Below are 26,526 nucleotides of genomic sequence, written 5' to 3' on the forward strand. Positions count from 1 at the left end.
TTTACTTTTGCCTGGAAATTACTTTATTAAAAAAAATTTGAAAAGGAGGCACTTTTAAAATTGCCCTGTTTATGTCAGTATATTACATCTGTACCGTTACTAGAAAATTTGTTTATGGTCACTTATGTTACACAGATGTTGTATTTTTCACTATTAATATTTATATCTAATTTTATTTTACATTAGTTAGCTAACTCCCGAGTTTGTTTGGTTAGACTTGATTCATCCTTTTAATGTGTTTTGTGTTTTTTTGGTATAAAGTTTAACAAAAAACAAAAATGGTTTATAGTCCATAAGAATCAAATCTTATTGAGATGATATTTTAACAAAGCTGAAGGGCTAATCATGATTTCAATGGTGCATCCGAAAAGTGAGTTATAATATGTACCAACATTTCAACTGAGATTGGCATTGCAACTTAATATGCTTTAATATGTCAGCATGGATAATATAATCAGCTAGTCATAAGACAGTCATTTTCAGAATAGTATTTTGATTCATTAAAGAATTAATGGACTGCATAATAATTAAAAATTGAAACCTTTGTTTCAAATGAAAAATTTTTGTCAATACTTTTTATTCATTTAGTATACTTCTGTCTTGTTTTCCTTTCATCTTGCTGTATCAGCTGGTAACACTTGAAACTGCCTGTGTAAAATGGGATGGTGTTGGAATGTGGCATCTCTGTGATCTCCTCTATGGTGTCTCATGAGATGGAAGATGTATAGTTTTACAATGACTCATTACCATACTCTTGCCGGCAATTGACCATCAACATCATCAAACCAATTGAGATATGAGCTAGGGAAGGTAGATAGAGAGACAGGATTTTTTTTATATTGAATTGAGTTGCATTAAATTACTTGATGCTGTAGGCATTACCAGTAAAAGAAAACAGTTTGATGTTTAAAAGTTGCAGCACCTGTCAATATGGTTGCCTAATATTTTTATTAGTTGTTCATTTTGGAATAATGTTAGTAGAAGTTACTTCAAACCACAAATATGAAACGAAGTAATTTATTCTCCAAATGTCACAACATTCATTGGATCTTGGGATCAATATGGATTCGTTAGCATATGCTTTAACATTGGAAATCATTGCAGACAAATTAATTTGACAAACCAAAGATGTCTTGAATATTTGTGCTTAATCTGTATGTTTAAATTGTTATTCTTTGCTTTGAAATAAATATCATTTCTTTTTGAAAGCAAAATAAATCTTAAAAGTTTAATTCCTCTTTGCGTGTGTGTGCGTACGTGCGCGCATATCTGTCTATGTATTATCTATATATGTTTTTTATTCACCATATATTTATCAAATTAAAATTATTAAAAATAGGTTGCATTAGGAACAGAAGTAGGAACAGGAATATGCTATTTATCTCTTAAGCCTGCTTCACCAGTCATAGGCTGATCTGACACAAAAACAAAGTTGTTGGAAAAGCTCAGCAGGTCTGACAGCATCTGTGAAGGAAAAAAACAGAGTTAACGTTTCGGGTCTGGTGACCTTTCCTCCGTTCTGAGGGTCACTAGACCCGAAACGTTAACTCTGTTTTTTCCTTCACAGATGCTGTCAGACCGGCTGAGCTTTTCCAGCAACTTTGTTTTTGTTCCTGATTTACAGCGTCCGCAGTTCTTTCAGTTTTTATTATAGTTGATCTGACTATGGTCTTAATTCCAATTTCCTGCCTGCTCCCCGTAACTCTCAACTCGATTGTTGATCCAAAATCTTTGTAACTCGGAGAAAGAATTCCCATAATTTCAACCTTAAATGGTGCATGCCTTATGTTAAATTGTTTGCTAGTTTTAGTTTCCCCACAATGGAAAGCATTTTCTCAGCAGCTAAGCCATTAAGCCCCCTCAGAATCTTGTACATTTCAGTCAGATCACCTTTCATTCTTTGATACTCCATTCAATATAGGCCCAAGCTGCTCAACAAGAGAGTTGATGAATATACAGTGAATAAAAAACATAATTATCTTTAGAAAAAACGCAGACAACCTGAAATACTCAACCGGTCAAGCAGCATTTATGACCAGATAAGCAGTTTTTCAGAATTTGAGCATCTGCAGTATTTTGCTTTTGTTTTTAACCAGTTGGATCTTGAATACATTCCACTGCCCAGAGAAAATGTATTAACCTACTGTTGTGTATGTAACACTCAGTTAAACATTAAAGCCTTCATTTATGAATTATAAAACTGTCAGGTGAAGGAGCAGAATTAGGCCATTCAAGCCATTGAGTCTTCCCCGCCACTCGATCATGGCTGATATGTTTCTCAACACCATTCTCCTGCCTTCTCACCTTAATTCTTGATCCCCTTATTAATCAAGAACCCATACATCTCTGTCTCTATCTTAAATACTCAAGATGATGTGTCCTCCACAGCCTTCTGTTGCGATGAATTCCACAGATATCACCGTTAATTGGCTGAAGAAATTCTTCCCATCTCTGTGCTAAAGGGCTGACCCTTCATTCTGAGGCTGAGCCCTTGGGCCCTAGTCTTTCCAACCAGTGGAAACATCTTCTCCATGTCCACTCTATCCAGGCATCTCAATAAAATCAACCAGTGAATGAAATGAGTCAGCAGGTAGTGAACAGGGACAATGGATTTCCATGCTTAGAATATGTGTTCACCACACTGTTTCTGTTTGTATTTACATGGAAATATGGAAGTTAACCAGTTGACAAGGTGGGTCTTCAACCATTTAGTTTTGTGTTTACCTTGGCTAAGTACTATAGCCGTGTTTATGGCAAATGATCTGGTTGTCATATCATCAATAAGTTGATGGCAGTTCGTATTAAAACCAGAATTGAGTAGTATGTGAACTATTATATTAAGATGTGTTGTTTGCTTGGAAATTCAATGAGTGAATGAAGAATGTGGAAGCTAAAAGTGTCCCCTACGTGCGACATAAATATTATTCTTGTCCTGTTTTGATTCGGTTATTGTACTTTGGAATGCCATGTGCAAACAGAGCTGCTGGCACTTTTCTGTAAATGAAGAGAAAATATTTAATGTTCTGCAGACTGTGCATGAAGCAGAAATTACTCTTACTCTTTCCAGGAATTTAACTTTATGATATACTTTTGAATCTTGTCCACAGACAGTCTTTTGATTGATTATCAGTTTACCTTCAGCCTCACCCAGGATGATGACCGCCATTATACAGCTATCAACTTTATGGCTACCCCAGAGCAGGTTGGTCATATTTATACTGATCTGTTTCTTTCATGCAATCACTGATTTTTTTTTTTGACTTCCTTTCCACTTCACGTTGTGGACTTCAATTTACATTGAATTATGCTGACTCCTGGTAAATATATAATGAAACTTAAATCACTTTGTCCTAAGAACAGCATTCATCCACACTACAGAACGTTTACGTTGCTGCTCTGTATTTAAAATGTAACTGGTTGGCCAGTAAAATTTAATAATGACTGTGTACACCTTCATACTGTTTTTTGCACTGTGATAGTGGCAACTTGCATTCTATAAGACAGTTTTTTTTTAAATTTTGAAGTGAGCATATTGGTCTTGATTATCATTGGTCTTTAGTTGTGAAGCTGCATTCTGGAAATCCTGCTTAGCAAACTCTACTAAAATAAACACTAGCAATTTATAACAGGATGGGATTTCCCCTCCCTAGAAGTGATGGAAAAAGGTGACAGGAAAGGACTGGAGATTCCCTGCTGCCAATCTACCTGATTATATCTGAAGAACAAATAATCAGGGGGATAACCATCACCTTAGGACATAAGTTCTGGGGGCCTTCCTGACCTGCCATTAATTAATACGATTAAGCCGTCAATTGATATACCCTTAAGAATCTTCAGTATGTCACTGGGCTGATTAATTTTGTTCCCGGCAGATGAGAAAAATGTCAGCTTTTCCAACTGGAGAAGTGAGCTGACCAGTCTGCTGGGCTTTGTGGTGGGGTGGGGATGGTGGCAATGGCAGCAGGTTGGGGAGTGCAGGGGGAGGGAGGGGTGGGCACGAGGAGGAGGAGGAGGGCATACCTTGAAATGTCCCAATTTTGGGGGTATTCCGAGGCATGGATAGGATCAGCAGGTGGCCACTAAAATTCACCCCCATGCTCTGGCCATTGGCCCTCCTTACCCACTGTTTGATTTTTCTCTTGGCACCCCCCTAACTCTGCACGCAGAACATTTACCTTGATGCTTGTCCCAGTCTTCTGCACTTCTGTATAGCCAGAGTCTGGGACTTCCATGGGTTCGCTACTACTCTGCCACTCGCAGTGGTTACCGGCACTCAGGTGGCCAATAGCTTCAGATTGGGCACAACATAACTGTCCTGGGACTTGATTAGCTGAAAAGTCCAGTGGATCACCATTTAATGACTAGTTAGCGCTTTATCTGGCAGGCTTCTTTGCAGCTGGAGGCAGGGAGTGTTTTGCTCTTAAAGATCCCATCCCAACTTTGAGCCAGAAAAATTGCAAAATCTTGGTCTTTCTGAATTTAAAAAAAAAAAAAAAAATCCCTGCTTAAACCACTTGTTTGTGTCTTCATTGATCTGTGGAAAATTAAATCCTAAATTCCATAAAAACTTTGTGGATAATGCAAGTGCAGATAATTGATATTCCACTATATTGAACAATTTTCAGAGTTGTTTTCAGGGCAGTTAGTGATTCCTTTTTATTTTCTGCATTATTTTAGTATATTATCTCGCTATTTCTATAGTATGCCACAAAGCTGGCAATATTATGTAATTATACTGATGTTAATGTAGTCATCAGCAACTTTTCAAAATTTCATAAGTCTCCAACTTGGAATAGATGGAAAATATATGTTTTTTAAAGGGAATCACTTCTGACTAGCAGTTTTCACCAGTAGAAGACAGTTTCTATTTTCACCTGAATTAAAATGCAATTTTATATATTTGAGGGCATGCAAGATGTTAACTCTTCTAAAAGTGATCTTCAGTCTCATCCAAACATATTCAAAGGCAAGTGGTTAATTCTCATGCACCTATCAGGAGTTAACTTTTCTGAATAATTATTCATTTCCATTTGAACCGAAGTTCTGTTTTGAGCAACTGAGATGAGTCCACGTAGCGGTGTGTTTCGTCACTAATACTAACAGACTGGGAGTTTGAAAAGCTGCAGCCATGGTCAGATGAGAGGCTGCTACTTGCCATACTCTTGAATAAAGGGGGACAGTTTCAGTAAGAATGCCATGGAGTATGTAAATAATGAAGGACTCCATTTCATGAGATCTGCTGTCCATTTTCTCACTGTCTTGGCAACATTTTATACATCACAAAATCTTTCAGCCAAATTTAATGCCAACACATAAGCCAGAGGTCCTATCTCTAAATGCAAAGCTGCTTTTAGAATAGTATGTGCAGCCTTTACTGTTTTGTCTTCAAAAGTACATCACTGTATTTGACAGAGTTTTTAGGATATTCAAGATTTTTATTCTTGAAGTTAAAAAGGAATGCTGAAAGAATTTTACATACCTTATTTGAAAACGAAAGCGGGCAATGATGGTCATGGTCTTCAATGTGCAGTAAAAAGTAGAGAGAACCCTGCATTTCTTGGTAGACTGTCAATTTACAGAACTGGAGGACATAGGCAGTTTGAAAAGCTGTGGTTGATATTAGGGAACAATATTTTCCATTGTTATGTTAAATATTGAAATAAATTTATATCAAAATTAGTTAATGCTGCATTGATGAAATTGTAGATAAAATGAAACTGATGAATACGTGCCTTGGAGCAAAATTTAAAATTATTTTGACAAGAGATTGGAAGTCTAAAATATTTTCAGAAACACTGGCATTTCATTCCTGTGGACTAGATAAGTATTATTTGCAGAATTTAACTATTTTGACTTAATTACCGTAAATTGCAATATTAAATTTTATATTTAAAAAAGTCAGTTAATGTTTAGGGTCCGGTTACCCTCCTTCAGTTCTGAAACGTTAACTCTGACTTTTTCTGAAATGCCAGTGTTTCTAAAAATACTTTAAACTCCGAATCTCTTGGTCAAAATTATTTTGACATTTCAGAACTGAGCAAGGGTCACCAGACCCGAAACGTTAACTCTTGATTTTTTCTTCACAGATACTGCCGGACCTGCTGAACCTTTCCAGCAACTTCTGTTTTTGTTCCTCATTTACAGCATCCACAGTTCTTTTGGTTTTTATTAAATTTATTTTATTGAGTTTTAGTGAGAATACCTTGGAAATCTTTCAGATTTTATTCTTTGTTTGATGTTAGGTGATTCCGTACCAGTGTGTAATATGTATGTTTTCTTCTTTTCCTCAAATTATTGCTGTTTGCTAGATTTTAATTTCACAGGGAACCAAAAATAATTGTCAGAGATAATGAGATTCAAAGACGGTAGAAGATCTCCCACTAGAGGCAGCACGGTGGCTCAGTGGTTAGCAATGCTGCCTCACAGCACCAGGGACCCGGGTTCGATTCTACCCTTGGGCGACTGTCTGTGTGGAGTTTGCACATTCTCCCCATGTCTGCGTGGGTTTCCTCCTGCAGTCCACAGATGTGCAGGCTAGGTGGATTGGCCATGCTAAATTGCTCGTAATGTTCAGGGATGTGTAGATTAGGTGGGTTATAAGGGATGGGTCTGGGTGGGATGCTCTGAGGGTCAGTGTGGACTTGATGGGCCGAAGAGCCTGTTTCCATACTGTAGGGATTCAATGAACTATGATCTAGTTTTGCTAGGGTCCTCAGCCGTGTCCAACCATTTTCCTGCTCTTCTGTATTCCTTTTTTTCTCTCTCCCAAATCAGGGTTCTTCTTATCCTCACATTCCACCCCAGCAACTGCTGCATTCAAAAGATCATCCTCCACCATTTCCAGCATTTCCTGCAGGATGGGACAGCCAAATACATGTTCTCCTTTCCTCCTTTGTCTCTGTTCTGCAGGGACTGTTACCTCCATTACACCCGGGTCCACTCATCCATTACTCCAAACATCTCCGCTCCCTACCCCCCACACCTTCCCATGCAATCGCAGAGGTGTAATACTTGCACATTCAGCTCCTCCCTTGTCACTGTCCAAGGCCCCAAATGCAGTGATTTTTGTGGACTTTGTTCAATCTAATCCATTTTATTTGCTGCTTACAATGCAGTTTTCTCCACTTTGACGTGACCCCAGAATGCAGACTGGGTTACCCCTTTGTAGAATGCTTTAATAAGAATGACCCCTAACTTCCAGTCATTGCAAAATTTTATGTCAAAGACCTGCTGCAGTGTTCCAGCAAAATCCAAAGCAGGTTGAAGGGATAGCACTCATTTTCAGGACAGGCACCTTATATTGTGAAAGACTGAACGTTGTCATGGTCTGAAGTTTTGAACTCGATATCCTCCATTTTGATTACACCTTATATTACCCCCATCCCTCAGCAATGCCTTATTCGTATGGGTTTTCTCTCATGCCTTTGATTTATTTTCTGCTAAATGCATTTACCATTAACACCTTTTTATTGATATATCTCCTCAACTGTTGTTTTGTGAAGATTTTACAAGCGAAAAATAACTGGAAATGTATGATTTTTCTGCCCTGTGAATTTCTACTGAAGATGACATAAGTCTCGAATGCCTGATGATTTTACTGCATTGATTATGTATGTAACTGTATTAAGGCCAATTCCGGGGGACAATGATTCATTTTTTTTGTTGCTTTAACCATTTTCTTTCTAACAAACTGCACAAATTTGAAGACAGGAAAAATTGCATCTAGTATATCATGTGGCATAAGTTGAAATGACATTTAAATAACATCAAGTTAATCTGGTTCAATGAACTGACGCAATTCAACAATGCAAGTGAAGGGACATAAAATATATTTTTCTTGTGGGTTAATTGTAATTACTTTCAGTTGAAATTGTAAAAGGAGGTCCATTATGATATTGGTTCTGAAAAGTTAATCTCTTAATTGCACTGTATTGTTAACTTTATCAATGATTTTCCTAATTACTAATTTTAATACATCTTATTTGACTGTTCAGCCTGAAGCTGTAGCTATTTGGGTTCAATATGGAAACATTTGTATAGCGCAAGAAGCAAAATACCTATATCCAAATAGATATTCTTACTGTGACATTCCCGTTAGCTTATCCACAATGAATCACTTTTTAAACTAGCCTTGGTTTAGCACGTCATAATTTTTATTATAGTTGCAGAATACTATTTTTGCTGACATCAGATTGGAGGATACACGTAATTAAAAGGTAAAATAACCTTTTGTCTGTCCATCCAAAGGGCTACTCTCTCACTAGAGACAGACAACTACTGATGGTTGAACCTGAGGGTCACTGCACCTTGGGCAAGGGGAGAGGTCGAGAAGGAGAGTCCTTCATAATAAGCTGAGCTGGTGTGAAAATTGGTCCTGCTCTGCTGGCATTACTTTACATTGCAAACCAGCTGCCCAGTCAATTGAACTCTCAGACCCTCTTCCCCCATCCCCAAGAAAGAGGGTTGCTCTCATTAGAGAGAGATGACTGCTGGTAGTTTAATAAGAGGGTCACCACGGGTCAGGCAAGGGGAGAGGTTGAGATGGAGAGCCTTTCATGGTAATCATAGCTGGTGCAGGAATTGAACCCACATTGTATGCAACACTTTGTATCACAAACCAGTCAACTGAGCTAACCAAGTAGGTACATTGTAAAATTTGTTTCAATTCATGCACTGGAAATGGACATCATGGGCAAAACCAGCATTGTGGCCCAATTTAACTAACTCTGAGAAGATGATGTTGAACTGTCTTTTTCAAAGAAGGATTCTGAAGAAGGATCACTGGACCTAAAATGTTAACTCTGCTGTCTCTCCACAGATGTTACCAGACCTGCTAGTAGTTTCTGTTTTTGTTTCTGATTTCTGGCATTCATGGTTTTTTGGGTTTTTTTTTGTTGTCATGGGACGATGGTCTAGTGATATTATTGCTAGATTGTTAATCCAGAGACCCAGGTAATCTTCTGGTGACTCATATTCATACCCTGTCTTGGCAGATGGTGGAATTTGAATTCACAAAAGAAAGCTGGAATTACAAGTTTAAAAATGACCATGAAACCATTATTAATTATTCAAAAATCATCACCTGGTTCACTAATGTTCTTCAGGGAAGGAAACTGTCATCCTTACCTGGTCTGGCTTAGACGTGACTCCAGACCCACAGACTGTCCTCTGAAATGTCCTAGCAAGCTATTCAGTTGTATCAACCACTAGAAAGGGCAAAAAAAATGGATAGACCACCTGGCATCAGTCTAACCACTGGAAATGACAAAGGCAAAAACAGCCCTGTCCACTCTGCAAAGTCTTCCTTACAACATCTGGAGGCTAGTTCCAGCATTGGGAGAGCTATCTGACACCCAAGTCAAGCAACAGCCCCACCCAGTCATACTCCGGGAATCCTACCTTAGAGACAATGCCCCAGACACCACTATCACCATCCCTAGATATGTCTTGACCCACCAGCAGGACAGACATAGCAAAGTTGGCAGCAGAGTGATATACAGTCCTGAGAGTCCTCAACATTGATGCCGGACACCATGAATTCTCAAGGCATCAGCTCAAACGTGAGCAAGGAAACTTCCTGGTGATTACATAATACTGTGTTAAAATCCTGGAATTCTCTCCCTATCAGCATTTCTGGGTCTACTGACAGCACGTGGACTGCAGCATTTAAGAGCAACTGACTACCACCTTCTCAAGGACAACTGGGGAGGGGCAATAAATGTTGGCCTAGCCAGGAGTGCCCAAGTCCCACAAATGAATTTAAAAAAGTATTGCTACATTCCATGTGGTGAGGATGCTCCCCTATTGCTACTGTGTAGGCCTATTATGGATTTGATTGTTTTGGCGGAAGATTGATTTTAGTAACAATGGGGATCCTAGATTCTAGTTAGAATGAATCACCCATGTGGTGATTCCAGCTAAAGGTGATTGTGACCACTTCAGGCTTTTTTTTGCACTCAATCTGCCATCGTTGAGGACAGCACTATTGGTGGGGAGCTGCCTTCTCCTCCAAATAGCTGATTAATTGTCCATCATAATTTAAGATTGGATGTGGCAGTACTGCAGAACATTATTTCAATCTACTCGTTGGGTCACTTAGATTTGTCTATGGCATTCTGCTTCTGCTGTTTCAAATACTTTTATCCTGTGTTGTGATTTCATCAAGATTGTATAATTTTTAAAGTATACCTGCTACTGTTTCTGGCATGCTCTTCAGTGTTTTTTTTGTTAAGTTGGCCCTCTATCTTGAAGAAATTCGCTGGTCCATTAGGTTTTAGATGGTGAGGAATGCAGTTTTGCTGCTAATGTTCCACAATACCTCAGCAGTGCCCAGTTTAAGCTTCTGGATTTGTTCTGTTTTAATTCCATTTACCAAAATGGTAGGGCATTATAGGTTAAACATTATAGTTTTCCGTATGAGGACCACATAGTGGTGAATCCTATCAATGCTGTCATGGAGAGTAAATATGTGACAGGTAAATGGGTGAGGTTGGTTTCAAGTCACTTGTATACTCTCATTCATTTTTTCACAACCTAACACAACCAGTTTGGCAGGCATGTCCTTTAGGACTTGGCTAACATGGTATTAGAGTTATAGAGGTTTACAATGTGGAAACAGGCCCTTTGCCCCAAAATGTCCATGTCAAGCTGTTTTCTCAACTAATCTAATCTCACTTGTCTTTGTTTGGTTCCTTTTCCCTCCATACCTATCCCAAGCATGGCCCTATCCAAATGTTTCTTAAATGACGAAATTGTATTCACCTCCACCACTACCTCCAGCAGCCCATTCCAGATTCTGTGTGAAAAAGTTGCCCCTCTGGGCCCTTTTGCATCTTTCCTCTCAATCTTAAATCTGTGCCCTCTAGTTTTAGACTCCCTTCCCATGGAGAAAAGCCACTATAAGGTCACCCCTCGGTCTCCTACATTCCAGGGAATAAGGTCCCAGCCTATCCAGCCTCTCCTTATAACTTAAACCTTCCAGTCCAATGAGCATCCTCGTAAATCTTTTCTGCACTCTTTCTAATTCAATTATATCCTTTCTACAAGATGGCGATCAGAACTGCAGACTGTACTCTAAATATGGCCTTACCAATGTCTTGTACAACTGCAAAAAGATGTCCCAACTCTGATACTCAATGCGCTGACTGATAAAAGCAAGCATGTTGAAAGCCTTCTTCACTACCCTCTCAAACTGTGACTCCACTTTCAAGGGGCTATGAACCTGTACCACTAGATTTCTTTGTTCTGTAATACGCCCCGGGGCCCTATCATTGAATGTCTAAGTCCTGCACTGGTTTTGACCTACCAAAATGCAACACCTTGCATTTATCTAAATTAAATTCCATTTGCGATTCCTTGGCCTGCTGGCCCAGTTAATCAAGATCTTGCTGTATTCCCAGATAACGTTATTCACTATCCACTATACCACCAATCTTGGTATCGTCTATGAACTTACTAACCATACCTCCTAAATTCTCATCCAAATCATTTATATAAATGATGAATAACAGCGGACCCAGCACCAAACCCTGTGGCACACCACTGGTCACAGGCATCCAGTTGGAAAACAATTCTCTACCATCACCCTCTGTCTTCTACCTTCAAGCCAATTTTATATCCAATTGGCTAGCTCTCCCTGGATCCTGTGAGGTTTAACTTTCCTCAACAACCCAGCATGCAGTGCCTTGTCGAAGACCTTGGTAAATCCATGTAGCCAACATATACTGCACTGCCCTCATCTACTTTCTTGATCACCCTTCAAAAAAACTCGCTCAAATTTGTGAGACACAATTTCTCATGCACAAAGCTATGCTGACTGTCCCAAATGAGTCTTTGCCTCTCCAAATGCCTGTAGATCCTGTAAGTCAGAATTCCCTCTAACAACTTATCCACCACTGATGTTGGGCTCATCAGTCTGTAGTTCCCAGGTATTTCCCTGCAGCCATTCTTTAAATAATGGCACAGCATCAGCAACCCTCCAATTTTTGGGCACTTCGCCTGTGGCTGTTGATGATACAAATATCTAGGGTTCCCGTAATTTCTTCCCTAGCCACCCACGACGTCCTGACTTCATCCAGTCCTGGGGATTTATCTACCTTACTAATCTTTAAGACTTCCAGCATCTCCTGTTCTGTAATGTGGACTCTATTCAAGACAGAAGTATTTATTTCCCCAAATTGCTTAGCATCCATGTCTTTCTTGATGGTAAATATTGGTGAGATATATTAATTTAGGATCTCACTCATCTCTTGTGGCTGCGCTCACAGACAACCTTGATGATCTTTAAGAGGCCCTATTCTCTCCCGAGTTATTCTTTTGCCCTTCATGTACTTGTAGAATCCCTTTGGATTTTCCTTTACCTTATCTGCCAAAGCCATTCCATGTCCCAACTTACCCCTCCTGATTTTTCCCTTAAGTGTACTATGACACCCTCTATACTCCTTAAGGCATTCACTTGATTTCAGCTGCCTTTCCATATCATATTCCTCCTTTTTCTTAAGCAGGGCTTCAATAACTCTAGGCATCCAGGGTTCCCCACTCCTGCCAGCCTTACCCTTCACTCTAACAGGAACATGTTGGCCCTGAACCCTCATTAACTCACTTTTGAAAGCTTCCCACTTACCAGACATCCCACTGCCTGCAAACAGCCTCCTCCAGTAAACTATTGAAAGATCCTGTCTAAGTCCATTAAAATTGGTCCAGCCCCAATTTAGAACTTTTAACTTATGAACCATCCCTTCCCATAGATATTTCAAAACTAGTTGAATAATGGTTACTGGTTCCAAAATGTTCCCTCACTAACATTTCCATCACTTCTACTGCCTTATTTCCTAAGAGGAGGTCAAGTTTTGCCCTTCTGTAGTATTCATAGAATAGAGGATCATAGGCCATCTACATACTACATGAGAAGGGGTTGTTGATTTGTTCACTGAGCTGGTAGGCTGGTTTACAGATATTTTGTCAGCAGACTAGGTAACATCATCAGTACGCCTCCGATGAAGCGTTGTTGGTCTGTCCCGCTTGTTATTTATGTGGTCCGGTTTGATGTGGTGGTTGGACTCATTTCTGGTCCTGCTTCACAGTGGTTGGTATATAGGGTCTATTTCCACATGTTTGTTGATGGATTTCTGGGTTGAGTACCAGGCCTCTAGGAATTTGTGTGTGTCTTTGGTTGGTTTGTCCTGCATGAGAAATTCTTCCTGAACATGCTTAAGAAATTTCTCTTCCAACCAAGCCTTCAACACTATTGCCGTCCCAGTCGACATTAAGAAGTTAAAATCCCCTATTACAACCCTATTTTTCTTGCAGCTATCTGCAATCTCCTTTCATATTTGCTCCTCTATCTTCTGCTGGCTATTAGTGGCCTATAGTACAATGTTATCAAAGTGATCTCCACCTTTTTATTGTTCAGTTCTATCAATATAGACTTAGTGGATGAACCCTCAAGAATGTCCACTGTCAGTACTGCTGTGGTATTCTCCCTAATCAAACATGCAACTCCCCCATCTCTCTTGCCTCCCCTTCTATCCTTCCTATAGCCTGGAACATTGCAATGCCAGTCCTGTTGTCACTCAACCATGTTTCTGTAATAGCTATAATATCCCAGTGCCATGTACCCGCTTATGCCCCAAATTCATTTGCCTTACCTGCCAGCCTCTTGCATTGAAATAATTGCAGTTTAACCAAAATTCCCTTGTGTCCTGTCATGCTGTTGCCTGCCCTGTGTAGTACTAGGATTACCAATGCTGCTTTTATGATTTAACTTGCTCTCATTAGCTTCTATACTGTGCTCAACCTGCTGTTTTGTCTCCCTACTGCTTTGGATCCCACCCACCTACCAGACTAGTTTAAATCCTCCTGAGAAAATCTCCAAAACAGGATATTGGTCCCCCTCCAGTTCCGGTGCAACCTGTCCCTCTTGTACAGGTCCCTCTACCCCAGAAGAGATCCCAATGATCCAGGAATCTATATCCCTGACCCCTGCATCAGCTCTCAAGCCACTCATTCATTTGCCAAATTCTCCTATTCCTACTTTCACTAACATGTGGCACTGGAACTAGTCCAGAAATTACTATCCTTGAGGTTTTGCATTTTAACCTTCTGCCTAACTCCCTATAATCAGGCTTCAGGACCTCATTCTTTTTCCTACCTATGTTGTTGGTACCAATGTGTGCAATGACCTCTAGCTGCTCACCCACCCCTTAAGAATTTCATACAACCGCGCAGAGATTTCCTTAACTCTGGCACCAGGGAGGCGACACACCGTCTTGAAGACTCGATCGCAGTCACAGAAACACTTGTCTGTGCCCCTGACTAATGAGTCTCCTACTACTAATGCTCATTTAGACTTTGCCAGACCCCGGTCTACAGCAGAGCAAGTCGTGGTGCCACAGACCTGGATGCTGCTGCTGTTCTCCCCTGCGAGGCTATGCCCCTCAGCAGTATCCAAAAACTATATACCTGTTTGAGCGGGGAATAACCAGAGGAGACTCTTGCACTACCTGCCTGCTTCTCCTGGCGGTCACATATCTGGCTGACTGTACCTGTGGTGTCTCCACTTCACTGTTAATAGTGTCTATCACACTCTCTGTACCTTGTATACTCTGCAATGTGTCCAATTGCTGTTCCATCTGAAACATGTGGTCTGTGAGGAGCTGCAGCTGGTCATAATTCCTGCAGATATAGTCGTCAGGGACACTGGACTGTTCCTTGATCTCCCATATCTGGCAGGAGGAGCATTGTACTGCCCTAATTGCCATCTGTGACCCTTCACAGTAAGACGAAGAACTGAATCTTACCTTGTCCTTATTTTGTTGCTGCTTGCCCTCCTCATCAAAGACCTGTATTCACTAAAGCCCACACTTAAAACCTCCAGTAGCACTTGAATCCCAAAGCAGCCCGTCTCAAAATGCTGCTCCGTTAAAGTTGTCTCCCTTTTATTTGTTCCTGGGCGGTCACTGGTGACTGACCCAACTCCTTCCAGAGTCGTCCTCGGTCACTTCTCAGCACCGCCCTCTGGATGTGTAATGGTAATACATTGTGGTGTTAGTCTTGGTGTTGAAGATGAAAGTGTGCCATGTAGACTATGCTGCAATCCTCAGTGCTTTTACCAAGTGTTGCTCAACCTGGAGGAGTACTGATTCGTAAACTGAGAAAAGCTGGTAGATGGCTCTTTATTGTAGATGTTGGGCAACCAGTGTTCTGGCGTCAATGTTGCAGGGTCTCAAGGTCATCCCCATATAAAGAAATTGGAGAGTAATTGTATTTTGTAGATCGCACCTCTTGAAAATCCATGGCTGCTCATGAGGAAAAAAAGGACCCAAGAATATGTTTCTTTTGTTCAAGATTATTTTGCATTTGTAACAAATTGTGACATTTCAAATGTAAGATTCACATGCACGTGGATCTTCTTTGATATTTCTCATGGTGGTGATACACTGTTTTGTAAAGCAGAAGAATTGTACCAAGTCATGTACAACCTGTAAATCTACGGGTAAAATGTAAGTGAATTCCTTTAAGATCACAAGAGTCATCATTAAGTTGGCGGAGCTTCTTGTCATTGAGTTTAATTACCGATTATCTAAGGGAATGTTGTAAACTGGGATGTTCTTTCCAAGTTATTCCTTAAAATCGCATTGCATTTTCTCAAAGCATGATGCTTATAAATGATGTTGGTGAGCAAAGATAATTTGTGTTTTACATATGTATAGATTTTGCACATTCTTGCTATTGGCAGCTTTTCCTTGAGCCTTCATTTGCTTTCACATTCCTGTGACGAGTAAAAATTGTTGGAAAAGCTCAACAGGTCTGGTGGCATCTGTGAAGAGAAATCAGAGTTAATGTTTCAGGTCTGGTGACCCTTCCTCAGAATATCCTCTTTTGGTTTTTATTGTGACAAGAGTTTCCATTTACATATTGGGAAGCATTTCTATTCCTGTTCTAATTCTATTTTGATTGGTTTTGAGTTATTTTTGCAAATTGTGTTGTTTTACTTTATAGCTCAAACAGAGTTAAATTAACCATTTAAATTAAACGTAAGCACCCAACTCGGACAAATTGCATACACATGAAAGATAGGTTTCCCTTTTGTCACCACCTTTACACCTTTCCCCTCCCCCCAAGTCCCCCATCCACATATATTCAAGATATGTTCAACTCTTTCATGTCTTTGTGTTAGAGATGAATGCCTCAGCTCTAGGGTGCATGAACTCTAGTACCTGAGCAAATAACAGTTTTGTAGGGCGAGTGCATGTTTGATGCTGTTTGTATGAACTCGCAATTTTGTTTATTATGAAAGCAATGTTTTATTTGCAAAGTTAATAGTGTTTAAGTTTGTATTCTGTGATGTTTTCATTTTCAAATCTGGAGAATCCTGCTGCTTCTGAATGATTTTAGCTTGTGATCTGCATGTTCCACAAGCCATGAATTTAATTTGTAAAGGATTACTGCTAAATTTAAAAGTGAATCTTCAGCGGATTATCTGGCTGTAAGTTTGTTTCAAGTAACTTGTACTAAAACAGATTATGTTTTTCATTAAAATTTACCAATTACAATGTATGCTTCAGGTAAATAATGGTGTATAATATTAATAATGCTGATTTAGTCATGTCTCTCAAGACATTAGCAATTATTTTATACTTTTCTATAAGTCTCTCAAAGACCCATATTTTTGATATTGAAATTTTTTTCTGCTTTGATATCAAAGGTTTCTCCAAGTAACCTGCAACTTTTTTTTTGTGCAGACAAATAAAGATCTTGACTTGTCCATCAATGCATCAAACAATTTCAATTTAAATGTCACTTGGTCTATTGGCTCAACAGGTAAGTTTGAGTTTTTGATTTTCAGTTGGACAGTAGAATCAATCAGATCTGAAATATAACAGAATACAGAGCCAAGCTCACTAAATCATTTTTCTATTATAGCTCCACATTTTCAAGGAATTATTTTGCTGGAGTATGTATCAGAACAAAACTTTGTACTGGTCTTTGCCAGTCTTTGTCAGATGTCCACACAGTCTTACAATCTAAATTTATTGTTTTCATGGTATGGTATAAAATGCCTTCAAGTTTCACAGCCCCATGGTTTTGTTGTTTTAGTTTAAGGTTAAATCTTTTGCAAATAGTGAAAATGAAAGTTAGGTTATCTTTGATTATCTGCACAAATTGTTGGATGTTCCGAGTTTAAATGCGTCAGGTATATAACATTTGGTTAACTGTCTTGTTCACATGGGGAGGTAATGGGCTAGTAGTATTATTGCTATACTGTTAATCCAGAATCTCAGCTAATGCTCTGAGGTCCTGGATTCAAATCTTGCTATAGCAGATGGTGGAATCGGAATTCAAAAGAAGATTTTGGAATTAAGGATCTAATAATGACCATGAAATCTTTGCCGACTGTTAGAAAAACCCATCTAGACTCACTAATGTCCTTTAGGGAAGAAAAGATGTCATTACTACCTGGTCTGGCCTCCATGTCCCTCAACTCACAGCAATGTGGCTGACTCTTAATTACTGTTGGGCAATGAATGATGACCTAGCAATAATGATCATGCATCCTGTGAGTGAAGAGAAACAAAATCTAGCTGAATGCTACATACAGGAAATTAAATTGCATGTTGAGAAGTGTTTTTTGGCTATTGTATGGAGTGTTAATGATTTGCTTCAGTTGTTACATTAGCTACAATGAATGCTCAATTTATGCATAATCCTTTTTGTGTTGGTATCTCTTATTGTTCACTCTGCCCAGTTCCATGCTTTTACCTTTCTGTGATTGCATTCTGATGGAAGAATGAGTTTTAATAAATTATTAATTTTAATCTGACCACAATCATGATCTAACATGGTTCACCTGGAAAGTTAAAAATCAAAGCTGAAACAGCCCTTTTTACCTCCTGCTCTCAATGCAGCAAAACTTAAATGTTTTTCCTAATGCAACTTTATCCAACCTAGATAACAGCCGAATAATTAATTGGTGGTCATTTTACTTTGGCTGCAAATGCAAAGCTGCCTCTGAAAGTTTATTATTAACAGTAAATTGTGGGAAGAATTAATTCTTTGGCAATGGCACTAAAATTGCATCTGCTGGAAATGAAATTCTACATGCTTTGAGGTTGCTTTTATAGGGACCTTTGGACCTCTAGGGCACGCTTTATGTGTGAATGATTAGTAATTTTTTAAGCATGGTCCAGTAATCGTTCACAAAATGGCATTATATGTGGAATGCATCATATCAAAATATGACCCTGTCTTGATATTTATGTGCACGGTTCAAATGTTAATGGAAAACAAATAAGAAGTAAGAACCTTAGCTAATATTTTTCTGTTTCTGTGCTCCCTGCTCCTTTATTACACAAAAGCAGAGAAAATGCAAGGGCCCCTATTAAAAATTTTCTGATATTGACAAGGGATTGATCCGGATTTTTTCTGATAAGCATGATGTAATGTTACACTCTTGGATGCCATTAGCTACTGGGCTCACCCTTCATCAGTATTATGGGTTAGAACTTCCTTGATCTGACTTGCAGTAAATATAATGTTGATTATTGTGAAGGCAACATATCCCTGAAATTTGCTGGGACCCTCAGTTTGTGGTGGAATGCAAAAGCCAGCAGTTACAGTATCAGCATCATAATGTCAAGGTTAACTACGGATCTGGGGAGTGACCCAGATCATCATCAAAATTTTAGTGTAAAGTGTGGATGTCATGTACACAAATTTATTTAAAATCTGGTGCGACCTAGCATTTGTGATGAGCATTTCAGAAAAATTGGAGTTTATACATTTCAGAAATATTTGGAATTAAAATCATCCACTTTGATTTTTGCTTCATCAATGTTTATGCAAAATAGTTTTTGTGGATGTTTTGTGAAGGATTTATGTTTAAAAGTAGAAAAAAACTTTCTATACTTGAGGATCAAAGGGTTTTTAAAGAATTTGGTTACATCTTTTCAGTTATTGATTGACTGTGGATTCTACATAGATAACTTAATTAACTGCATTGCTTTGCATTTCATTTCAATTTAAAATGTTTTTCTGAAGGGCTAGCATTAACATTTCTGAAGCTACAGCAGTATGAGTTAGTATAATTCAAGTTCAGATAACTTCCATCTAACAACCTTAATTAATTAATGTTCATGCATAATTTCAGTTAATGTTTAAAGTCAGAAGTTACCTGATCATTTATATTAAATCCATATTTCACGCGGACTGGCAACAAATATATAGATCTTTAAAGATGGATTTATAATTTAGCGGAGATTAGGCTGTTATCAACCACTGCTGTGGTCATTGGAATTATAGTTTATTGAAACATACAACGCAGTATAGCACAGGAATAGGTGCTATAGTCCACCAAGCCTGTGTCGATTCCTAGTCCTTAATTAGACCCGCTACTTATCACCCATGTGCAGTTTCTATCCTTCTGTTTGCCTCCTGTTCATGTGTCTATCAAGATACACCTTAAATGTTGCTAATGTGCCTACCTCCTCCATTTCCACTGGCAGTGCGTTCCAGGCACACACCACCCTCTGTGTGAAAAAGTTTCCCTGCACTTCTCCCCTAAATTTTCCACCTTGAACCTGTGTCCTCTTGTAGTTGATTTTTCCACCCTGCGATAAAGCCTCTGACTATCTGTCCTATCTATGCCTCTCACAATTTTGTAGATCTCTATCAAAGGCCCCTCAGCCTTTGTTGTTCCAGTGAAAACAATCCAAGTTTATCCAACCCTTCCTCATAACTAAAACCCTCCAGACCAGGCAACGTCTTGGTAAACCTCTCTGCACCCCCTTCAAAGTATCCACATCCTTCTAGTAGTATGGCGAACAGAACTGCACTTAATATTCCAAATTTGGCCTAAATAATGTTTTATATAACTGTAGCATAACTTACCAACTTTTATCTTTGATGCCCCGGCCAATGAAGGCAAACATGCTGTATGCCTTTTTGATCACCTTATCCACTTTCAGGGATCTGTGGACCTGTATGCCCAGATCCTCTGTATGTCTATGAATTTGATCTTCCAAAATGCATTGCCTCGCATTTGTCTCAATTCAATTCCATCTGCAAGTTCTCTGCCCAAATATGTAAACCATCTATCCTGCTGTATCCTTTGACAGTCCTCCTCCCTGTCTGCTACTCTGCCAATTTTGGTGTCATCAACAAATTTACTAATCAGACCACATACATCTTCCTCCAGATCATTTATATATATTACAAGCATCAAAGGTCCCAGCACTGATCCCTGTGGAACACCACTAGTTACTGATCTTACATAAGAACATAAGAACTAGGAGCAGGACTAGGCCGTCTGGCCCTTCGAGCCTGCTCCGCCATTCAATAAGATCATGGCTGATCTCTTCGTGGACTCAGATCCACTTACCCGCGTTCTCACCGTAACCCTTAATTCCTTTATTGTTCAAAAAAAATCTACCTTTTCTTTAAAAACGTTTACTGAAGTAGCGTCAACTACTTCACTGGGCAAGGAATTCCATAGATTAACAACCCTCTGGGTGAAGAAATTCCTTCTCAATTCCGTCCTAAATCTGCTCCCTCTAATCTTGAGGCTATGCCCTCTTGTCCTAGCTTCACCTGCCAGTGGAAACATCCTCTCTACTTCTATCTTATCTATTCCCTTCATAATTTTATATGTTTCTATAAGATCCCCCCTCAATCTTCTGAATTCCAATGAATATAATCCCAATCTACTCAGTCTCTCCTCATAAGCCAACCCCCTCAACTCCGGAATCAACCTAGTGAACCTTCTTTGCACCCCCTCCAGTGCCAGTACATCCTTTCTCAAGTAAGGAGACCAAAACTGCACATGGTACTCCAGGTGTGGCCTCACCAGCACCTTGTACAGCTGCAACATAACCTCTCTGCTTTTAATTTCAATCCCTTTAGCAATGAAGGACAAAATTCCATTTGCCTTCCTAATTACTTGTACCTGCAGACCTACCTTCTGTGATTCATGCACAAGGACACTCAGGTCCCTCTGCATAGCAGCATGCTGCAACTTTTTACCATTCAAGAAATAATCCTTTTTACTATTACTCCTACCAAAATGTATGACTTCACATTTATTTACGTTGTATTCCATCTGCCAGACCTTTGCCCACTCACTCAATGTATCTATGTTCCTGTGCAAAGTTTCACAGTCCTCTGCACACTTTGCTCTGCCACTCATCTTAGTGTCATCTTCATTCGGAAAAGCACCCTTCTACTGCTACTCTCTGTCTTCTATGACTAAGCCAGTTTTGAAACCATCTCGCGAGGCCACACTGGATCCCATGAGACTCTACCTTCTGTACCAGCCTGCCATGAGGTACCTTATCAAATGCTTTACTAAAATCCATGTAGACAACATCCACTGCCCTTCTCTTGTCACCTCCTCAAAAAACTCTATTCAGTTGGTGAGAAATGATCTTTCCAACACAAACCTATGTTGCCTATCACTAACAAGTCCATTCGCTTCCAAATGTGAATAAATTGTCTTTCAGTATCTTTTCTAATAGCTTCCCCATTACTGACATCCGGCTCACTGGCCTGTAATTACCTGGATTATCTCTTTCCCTTCTTAAACAAAGAAACAACATTGGCCATTTTCTTGTCCTCAGGAACCTTGGCTGAGGCCAAAGTGGATGCAAAGACATCTCTTAAGGTCCCAGCTATTTCCTCCCTTGCTTCCTACAGTATCCTGGGATAGATCCCATCTGGCCCTGGGGATTTGTCTACATTAATGTATCTGAAACCATCCAACACTTCTTTCTTAATTATGTTGACCTGCCTTAGAGTATTCGCACACACCTCCCTACCCTCAACATCCCTCACATCCCTCTTTTTGGTGAATACTGACATAAAGTACCCATTAAGGATCTCACCCATTTCCTCTGGCTCAACACATAACCTCCTTTCTTTATCTTTGAGTGGGGCTACTTTTCCCTTAGCTATGTTCTTGTTCTTAGTATATATATGTAAAATGCTTTGGGATTCTCCTTAACTCTGCTGGCCAAGGATACTTCATAGCCTCTTTTAGCCCTTCTAATTTCCTGTTTGAGCTCCTTCTGACTTTCTCTATATCCTTCGAGCACTTTGTTTTTAGTTGCCTAGACCTTAGGTATGCTTTCTTTTTCTTTGACTAAGCTGATTATTTCCTCTGTCATTCAAGGTTCCAGAAGCCTGCCATTCCTGTCCTTCATTTTCACAGAAACGTGCCTGTCCTGAACTATAGTCAGTTGGGTTTCTTTAAAGACTCCCACATGTCACATGTGGGTTTACTCTCAAATAGCCATTCCCAATTCACATTGTCCAATTCTTGCCTAATTCAGATATAGTTGGCCTTCCCTCAGTTTAACATGTTCATCTGAGGTCCACTCTTGTCCTTATCCGTAAGTATCTGGAAACGTACATAAATGGTCACTATTCCCAAAATATCCCCCACTGCAACTTTGATCACCTGGCCAGGCTCATTTTCCAATACCAGGTCCAGTTTGGCTGCCTCCCTCCTATCCACATATCATTTCAAAAAAACATCCTGACAAATTACTTCCTCACCATGTCCCCGGCACTAAGGGAGTCCCAGTCAATATGAGGGAAGTTAAAATCACCCACCAAAGTAACCTTGTTGTTCACAAATCTTTCCAGAATCTGACGACATATCTGTTCCTCTATCTCCCACTGGCAGCTGGGAGATTTACAATACAATCTCAGCATTGTGATTGCACCTTTCCTATTCCTGAACTCTACCCATAATACCTCACTGCAAGATCTGTCCAGGGCGTTCTCCCTCTACACAGCTGAGATATGCTCCCTCACCAGTAAAGCATCACCCCACCATCTCTTTTGTTTCCTTCTCTGTCTTAAAGCATTGATATTCCAGAATATTAAGCTGCTAATTTGTCCCTCTTTCAACCATGTTCTATGTCTCTGTGATCACAGCAACATCATTAATTAATCATAAATCCAGGCTCTGAGTTTATCCATGTTACGTGTTATACTTCTTGCATTGAAGCAAATACAGTTCAAGCCTCTGGTTTCATTGAGCTCAGCAACCTCTCCATGACTGCTTTTCCTCTTAGATATATTTGCCTTCGACTCAAGCTCTTCCCCAATTTACTTAACTGAACTGCTGCTTTGGTTCCCACCCCCGCCACACTACTTCATATGGATAGCGTGCATGTCATGGGACGTCTTCAAAGGTGTAAGGCAACTAAATCTTGAGCCTGGTGCTCTATAACTTCACAGACCTAATTGCTTTTGTCTTGCATCCTCTCAAACATTTTTTAAAGCGAAACTAGAGGTTTTAGTGATCTTGAAAACCCTTTCTAAAGAACCTGGGGTAAAGGCCGGTGACAACATCTTTTCGAGATTAATAGAATTAATTGAATTAATTTATTTATTGCAATAATTTGGAAATCAGCGAAAAGCTGGATCCCAAATTTAACTATCAGTGACAGCACAAAAACAAAAAGTTGAGATCCAAGCTGCTCACAAAAGATAGCAAAATTCATACAGTAGTAGTCTGTATAAAAATTCCATTCCTTCAATTAGTACCACTTCACTGCCCAGTCTGCTGCTCTCTGTAACCAGTGGAAGTAGAAAGTTCTGCCCCTTGTATCAAGTTTTGGGTGTGCAATTCATTTTTATTGGATCAAGCTTCAAGAGGTTCAGAAATAGATCTAATGCAGAATATTAACTTGCTCAACTAGTACATAATACTCTGATTTTGTTGTACTCAAGGTACTGCTTTCCTATTAACCCTATTTGTATGAACAAGATGGCAAGAAAAATGATTGAGATAGTGGGAACTGCCAATGCTGGAGAATCTGAGATAACAAGGTGTAGAGCTGGATGAACACAGCAGACCAAGCAGCAGCAGAGGAGCAGGAAAGTTGACGTTTTCGGTCTGGACCCTTCTTCAGAAATCATTTCTGAAGGGCAGCATTGAGCCGTTTGAGTCCAGGACGAGCTATGATAGTAAGAAGAGGTGGGACCATGCAACTACAGTTCCCCATTTTTATATTCTAGTCCTTTTGCAACAAATGCCAAAAATCCCATTGTCTTCCTTATTACCTGCTGTACCTTCTTCTAGTTTTCTGTGATTCATGCACAAGGGCACCCAGATCCCTCTGCACTAAAGTGCTCTGATATTTCTCTCCATTTAGATAATCAGAAATCATTTCTAAAGAAGGGTCCAGACCCGAAACGTCAGCTTTCCTGCTCCTCTGATGCTGCTTGGCAAGAAAAATGAGCTGTTTTTGCCCCTCAAGCTTCCCATATGTTGAAACAGATATGCCTCTGCCTCACTTCGATTTCCATCCTTGACAGCTCTGATATTGTGAGTGCTGTTTTGTCAAGTTTCTTTAATATCTTAGTACCCAAGGTAAATTTTTAATATTATTTTGACAAATTACTTGGACACAGTGCCCCTCAGAGGTTCTTCATTTAGGAGTCTGAAGGTTCCAGTTTTTAAGTTTGAGAATTTTTTTTTCTTTGGACCAGTTCTTGTTGTGCCAATGGTGTGAAGAAACTTTAAGTTTTCCCTGTTTCATAATTTGTTGATTCTAATTTGTGAAACTCATGTGGCACCTGAAATTGACTTGAAGAGAAAAGACAAAGATAGTGTCTTTACGTACTGTCACAGTTAAATTTCTTAGAGATTTTGACTCGGACCTTATTTCACTTCTAGGTAGGGAATGTAGACATGGGACATTTCTTGGCTCTGCAAATCCAAACCAGGAAAAGACTGGAGTGGAGCTTTGGATTTTTACTTCCCGGGTGGCTGGGTTCCTGAGAAATCAGACAGGATGAATCAACATGAGGATGAAGGAGGGAGTCTACCTCACTGCACTGACACTGCATTGAATTTTAATTAAAAAGAACAAAACAGAAAACATCCTTCCACCCTCACCCCTCATGTCCTCTTATTTTCCCTCCTACACACAGTTCCTATGTATCTTCCCAATGGCCTCTTGCCCACTCCATGCCATCCTTTCCTCTCACCCTCATGTCAAGTTTTGCCCCACTACTCAGCCCCAATGGCCCTTACAGTCTCTTTGCCAATTTAATGCAACTCATCCCAAACCATGACCTTACCTACCATCCTTGCGTTTTCAATACCAGCTCATCCAATATACTCCATTCGCAGGCCTTAGGACCTATGCAGAGATCAAATAAAATATAGTTCCATTTCATAAATTTTAAGTGTGCATTGCAAACTTCACTATATTGAAAAACATTTCTGCATTTAAAAATGATACATTGTGTGTAACTTTTATGAGCTAAAGCCTTATAAAACAAGCATTTTATTCAACTGCTGCAAGCATTGAAATTTACTATTTGTAGCTATTCATCCCATGATAAAGTAGAAGGCACCTCACCGAGAAAATGGAGGCTTATGAATTCAGAGTACCTGTCCAGTATTGGGACTCCTTAGGCTTATGTCACTGTGTAAAGTGAAGCCTCAAGCAATTTGTTTTTAAATCTGGACTTTCTTTCAAAGATTTAAAGGGTTGGAGCTTTCATTGCTTTGACAGGTGCTTTAATAGTTTAACATGTCAGTTGATTGCAAGAATGAGCTTGAGAATTATTGAATTTGCACACTTTTTACACACCCTTATTCTTTCTTTTAACAATTCAAAGGACACCTTATCTTCACCAAAGGGCAGCTTACCTCCCCCAAAGGTGTCCTGGGCCCAGATTTAAAGACGTGCCATATCTCTGCAAAGGTCTATCCAAATGAATACTTCAAGGTGGAAAATAAGTTTTTTCTCAAGGGTTCCTCTTGATTTCCTGAAGGTCGCTTGTGATTTTAAGGGGCTGCTATCTGATTTTCAGGGATCCTTTTTCATTCTAACAAACTCCTTTCTTAGGTAATGCAGTTACTTTACCATCTATCTTTGTGTTGAAGTATGAGTTAATTGAACTTTCACAGAGCAGAATGAGAGGAATTCATTAATATTTTCAATTATCAGCCCTCTATTAAACTTGAAACCACAGCACACAAGGAAAGCATTAATTTCTAAGGGAGCATCATATTTAAATTGGCACAAGACAAAGCACAAATTTTAGCAGCAAAATTTTTTCCAAATAACTGACGCAGAATAGAATAGAAATTTATTGTTACGTGTACTTTCACATGAAAAGCTTTATAAGTCGCCACACCATGGCGCCTACATCAATGACAGGATTCATACATAATTAAAAAAAGTAAAATTATGACAAAGTTCATCACTGTTCAGTTAACGGCTCCTGGGCTTGAGGAAAGCTGATTTAGAAATGATGGAATACCCTGAAGATGCAGCTAAGATGAGACCACCACGCAAGCCACTGGATACTAGTCCGAAAGACTTCGCCAAGGAAGACCGCCATTCCAGAATGAGACTGTCGTTTGAGGATGAGACGGCCTGCTGAGCTGGTGGAATAGCTGGACACCGAAGACCAAGAAGACATGGGGACAAGACTGCCGTGACGGAGAAGACTGCCACACAGAATGACCGACATGCCGGGCCAAGACTACCTTTGTCCTCCTTT

At 39.6% G+C, this 26,526-nt stretch overlaps 1 protein-coding gene across 1 annotated transcript in view; it reads left to right on the top strand.

The window, feature by feature from the left end:
- The window catches only part of atrnl1b (attractin-like 1b), an 843,599-nt gene that overhangs the window by 341,276 nt on the left and 475,797 nt on the right, over nucleotides 1–26,526 (top strand). The window contains exons 18-19 of the mRNA XM_048609206.1: nucleotides 3,108–3,202; nucleotides 16,743–16,821. Coding sequence (XP_048465163.1) covers nucleotides 3,108–3,202; nucleotides 16,743–16,821 — 174 coding nt within the window. The remainder of the gene's footprint in view (nucleotides 1–3,107; nucleotides 3,203–16,742; nucleotides 16,822–26,526) is intronic.

Source organism: Rhincodon typus, chromosome 20, assembly GCF_021869965.1.
Source record: "Rhincodon typus isolate 14 chromosome 20, sRhiTyp1.1, whole genome shotgun sequence".
NCBI lineage: Eukaryota > Metazoa > Chordata > Chondrichthyes > Orectolobiformes > Rhincodontidae > Rhincodon > Rhincodon typus.